This window comes from Limulus polyphemus, unplaced genomic scaffold (assembly GCF_000517525.1).
Source record: "Limulus polyphemus unplaced genomic scaffold, Limulus_polyphemus-2.1.2 Scaffold1016, whole genome shotgun sequence".
In the NCBI taxonomy this organism is placed as follows: Eukaryota; Metazoa; Arthropoda; class Merostomata; order Xiphosura; family Limulidae; genus Limulus; species Limulus polyphemus.
In genome coordinates, this window is record NW_013666626.1 from 208,212 (window position 1) to 213,381 (window position 5,170).

Genomic DNA, 5,170 nt, shown 5'->3' on the forward strand with positions numbered 1-5,170 from the left:
AATCGAAAACCAACAAAATAACCGAAAGCCACAAAGAAAATCAAAGCCGCCTTTCTTCCTTTCTTTTTTGTGAATGACGAGCAATAAAACAAAAATAGGTCATATATATATATATATATATATATATATTGTATAAAGGCCACAATGAAAATAGATTAAAACGTGAAACTGTCCTTCAACTAATCGTGTCATCTTATGAAGGCGTCTATACTTTCCAACAGAGTACATCTTATATATCTGGGTATAATAAGTTCATTCGTTTTAGCGAAACTTACCCAAACATGCTGTTAAAAAATAAGAAACATGTTTGTATAGAGGTAGAAGAAACTTACCTAACGTTTACGTTAGAAACGATACTCTTCTCATTCGTCTGGTACTTACAGCGCACGTGGTAACCCCGACCCTGATTGGTTACCAACTTCCGATGTGGTTGAACAACAACAGTATTAAAATACTCTATTCCGTCAGCCTGTGGTACAAATAAAATTTTAAGTTAACGACTTGATTTCAGAAATGAGCTGGAAGTAATAGCTGGACGTTAATTTAACATATATATGTAAAAATATATTACAATAATTACAATGTTTTTATATCGAGTTGGCAGAAACATAATAGTAGTTGATTTTTATAAACTTTTTGCATCACAAACCTATTTTCCTTAAACATTTTTTACTGTTGAAATTGTCAACGTATAACATACTTATACGTAATTCATTACCTCCTGTTTCCTGCATATGAAATTCCTGAGCTACTTTAGAACCTAGATTTTTTCAAAAAATATTATTCAAAAGATATTCTGGGTGTCACTTACGGAAACATTTGTATTATATTAACTTATTTCGAAATTATAATTACAAAGACCTTAACACATATCCACAAGTGCAAATACATGTACATATATTTCATACTGAAAACTTGGACTTAATTATCTTTCTTGGGTCCCAGAGAACTAGCTTTCCTCTTTCAAGAAAATACTTTTATTATTTTGACTCTTAACTTGAAATCCAAACTTCACATTGGAACTTTAAGTAACATAATTTCCTTAGTGATGTTACCTCAAAAGTGGTGTATAAGAAGTGCAGAAAAACTTCTATATTTATTCGTAACTCCTTAATAACGAAAGTATCAAAACAAACTTTCATTGTGTATGTAAACCTACCACATCTGTGCTCATGGTGTTGCAGGAGTGCAATGGTAGAGTATAAGTAACCTGGTTTCCAATAACTGCATACTCCATCATGCAGGAGGAGTTCTTGGACAACCCTTTGGGATAAATCATTCCGTTAAAGTTGCTAGCAGTTGCTACGGTGACTTGGATGTTGTTGCTATGACAGTGAATGTTGACTCCAGATACAGATGCCAGATCTGCAAGTCAAAAGTAGACTGATTATCGATTTCAGGATATATATATAATTTAATCACTTTCAAATTGATCGAATCACATCTACATTTGATGGATCCAGATCTGTAGTGTGAAGGTTTTGGACGCGCTAACGGACAACTGTTCTCTTCTAAAGGAAGCTTTGACAAAGACACAGAATGCTAACTATGCAGCGTAATGACCATTATCTCCACAACATGGTTCTTAGAAACTAACAGATCAATGATTATATCTTTTTGTTGTTAACTGATAACTTTAAAAAAATAATAATTTAGTCTCCCTTTGAATTTAAGATACTCATGTCCAACTAGCAATATGCTTTTAATGAGACTAATGTATTGGCTGCATTCAGTGAATTAGAGACACTTCTAAAATATATTATATATATGATTATAGATTTAGATGTTATACCTAAATCGGCGTTCAATTGTTTCAGATAAGTCATTGCGTAGATTTTGCTGCAAACGCTTTAGCATTACGAAACACGTTCCAGTCGTTAAAATAGTGAAACACGGAATACTAGAAGAAAAAAAAAGAGTCTTGCTCCCTCTGTTTCACTTTAATCTCTGGCTAAAAGAAAATACAAACGCTTTAGCATTACGAAACACGTTCCAGTCGTTAAAATAGTGAAACACGGAATACTAGAAAAAAAAAAAGAGTCTTGCTCCCTCTGTTTCACTTTAATCTCTTAAAGATTAAAGATTAAAACAAAGAGAAGCTCAGCATCTTGTACTACAGATACTTTTACTTTTGTTAAAAATAACATCTCTGGTGGAAACAGCCTATATATGATTTTAGTGGGCATGGACTCACTATAAGCGCTGGAAAAATATAGGTTTAAAATAGAAGGCTGCGAGTTGAGCGTTAGTGATCTTCATAGTAATAAACTCATTCAGATAAAAACAACAACCAAAGAGTTACGCGTGTAACCTTCTAATTATATAACAATGGTTACATTTAGGTAGAGCGTCTTACAACAGTTTCCGGCTGTTGAAACGTTAACTGATGTTCTGTAATTAACTCTCTGTAAAAATGAAAATGTGGTACAAACTGAAACAAAACAACAAAAGAAAAATTATTTGAATACATTTTAAAGTATACACACTTTCATTTGAATTGGTTAAGTCTTTCAGCATAGTATGGAGTATTTTTCAATGTTGAGCAATTCACAGGATTATTAAATAATGCACATATCGTCCTCCTCTGAAAACACACTAAGTCACGAGAACTGATAGTCACATACCCGGATAATGGTAAATCTATCGCAGAACTAGATAGCAACAAAGTTATGTACCCGGATGATGGTGAATCTAACGCAGAATTAGATAGCAACAAAGTTATATACCCGGATGATGGTGAATCTAACGCAGAATTAGATAGCAACAAAGTTATATACCCGGATAATGGTGAATCTAACGCAGAATTAGATAGCAACAAAGTTATATACCCGGATAATGGTGAATCTATCGCAGAACTAGATAGCAACAAAGTTATATACCCGGATGATAGTAAATCTATCGCAGAATTAGATAGCAACAAAGTTATATACCTGGATAATGGTGAATCTATCGCAGAACTAGATAGCAACAAAGTTATATACCCGGATGATAGTAAATCTATCGCAGAATTAGATAGCAACAAAGTTATATACCCGGATGATAGTAAATCTAACGCAAATTCTGTGTTCAGCCTAGTTTAACTATAAAGGAAAGATTAAGAAAAAAAATGTGAAGGATTAGCCTCCTGCGAAATACACGGATTTCATTCATTAATCCAGAAGAAAGATAAATAAAGAATTATACAGTGGAACGGACAGAAATCCTTAAAATAATATCATAATGGAATTTTTCATCCTTTACTAGCGAGAATATTCTTGAAGTAATGTCATAATGGAAGAAAATATTACATTTATAACCGCGATGTAGTAAACTCGTTATGTGAAGACTGAGACGCGAATCTTGGAATATGCCCTCAAGATATCACCTGTACATCCAGAGAGCCTTTCATCAACATTATTACTGAAAAGATTACAATTATTTCAGCTAGTTAAGAATATTTTCCTACGCCAAAAAGTTTAAACAGGTATAATTGTCTCATAAATTTACCACGCCATTTACTTTCTTTTGATTGTTAGGCCATTAAATGGTAAATAAATCTTATGAAATGTTTATGTCATCTATTTATCAATGTTAGACAATCAATAATAACCCAAGCGGTCTTCATCACAATCGTTTTAGTTATAGTGGTTACTGACGGTTACTCTCATATGAAAACAGCACTAGAAAAAGAATATGTTAATAACACGTGCAATTCGCTCAACGGTGAGTTTAATCGTTTCTGGTGAGTAAACACTTTCATTATCTTAAGTTATTCCACCTCAGCAAACTTGCACTGATCTCGACCTTTGGTTCAATGCCCTCTTTGTGCTAATTTGTGACGTAAGCTTGAATTTTAGGGTAGGTTGTTAAGCCTAGTTTGCAGTACGCTGACACTATAATTCGTCCCACGACACCTCTGCCATCACCGGTTTTCGACCCCGTGGAACAACTGCAACAACTTTCACTACGACAGTGTCTGACAAAATACCACCGCCTTCAACCATGTGTATCCATAGTTAGGTGTTTATCTTTCAGGTTAGAGCCGCAACTGTAACTTGCATTAGGTTTTATCGGACCATTACTCAAAATGGATTAAGCCTCGAGTGAGAAAAATGATGAGAAATTCCTGATGTTATCATGAGACAGTAGTAGTTCTATCTGCTATAGTTCCAGTAGAGATTTTCAGGTTACCCATTTCGTCAGTTCCGTAAATTAGATTCATGGTTTTATTCTTCGATGTGGAATCATAAGTTATGCTGCTAGTTTAGAGAAATAAGCAGACATTGTACCAATTTATAATATATGTAAGCAACTTTTCTCTGAATATAAAACTCCTTATCAGTTTCCTAATTTATACAGAGGGTTGAGTACGTTTAATCAAAACAATTTGGTAGGCTTAGCACGTTGATGCAGCTCCTTGTTGTCACCTTCAGTCAAGCTCTATCTGACGACTATGTTCAAAGCATACCAATCCTCCCTACATGCATTCCATGATCCACCTAGCGTATGACGATTTCAAAGCGCCATTTTGATAGTTAAACCGCAGAGAAATCCACAAGCGCTGCATTTGGTGAGTTGACCATTATGTCTACATATAGAGTAGCACAAATGCCCATTTCATTCTCTAGTTATTGAGACAGTTGAACAGATAAGACATGGAAAAGCAATATGTATACACGTAACTGATGTCCTTTTCCAGACGAGAAACCTTTGTGATTATGCTGCATGGTGTTGGAGGAGTAAAATGGTAAAGTATAAGTAACTTGGTTTCCAATAATGTGGTACAAACCGAAAAAATAAAAAACAACAACACGTACACTACAATTTTTTCATGGATCCTCACTTATTACAAGCAAACACACTTTGCTTACCACGGGTGGGGTACGACTTGTTGCAGGCCTTTTTCTGCATGGTCCTGGTGCTCCAGTTTGATCTACATTCCTTTGTTTTCCAATGACACTAAGTGTAAGGGATATTCCCGTCTTGGTAAATCTAAATTTCCTATTTTAACAAATCATATTAACGATATTTACTTCTGTAAGTAATTCATCATATTAACGGTATTTACTTCTATAAGTGATTCATCATATTAACGGTATTTACTTCTATAGGCGATTCATCATATTAACGGTATTTACTTCTATAGGCGATTCATCATATTAACGGTATTTACTTCTATAGGCGATTCATC

At 34.3% G+C, this 5,170-nt stretch overlaps 1 protein-coding gene across 2 annotated transcripts in view; it reads right to left on the minus strand.

Annotated features, from left to right (window-relative positions):
• LOC106461713 overlaps positions 1-5,170 on the minus strand; it is a 37,499-nt gene that overhangs the window by 10,646 nt on the left and 21,683 nt on the right. For both annotated transcript variants that reach the window (XM_022388740.1, XM_013921562.2), the window contains exons 4-5: positions 1,160-1,365; positions 333-469 (exon numbers count right to left, since the gene is read on the minus strand). In XM_022388740.1, coding sequence (XP_022244448.1) covers positions 333-469; positions 1,160-1,365 — 343 coding nt within the window. The remainder of the gene's footprint in view (positions 1-332; positions 470-1,159; positions 1,366-5,170) is intronic.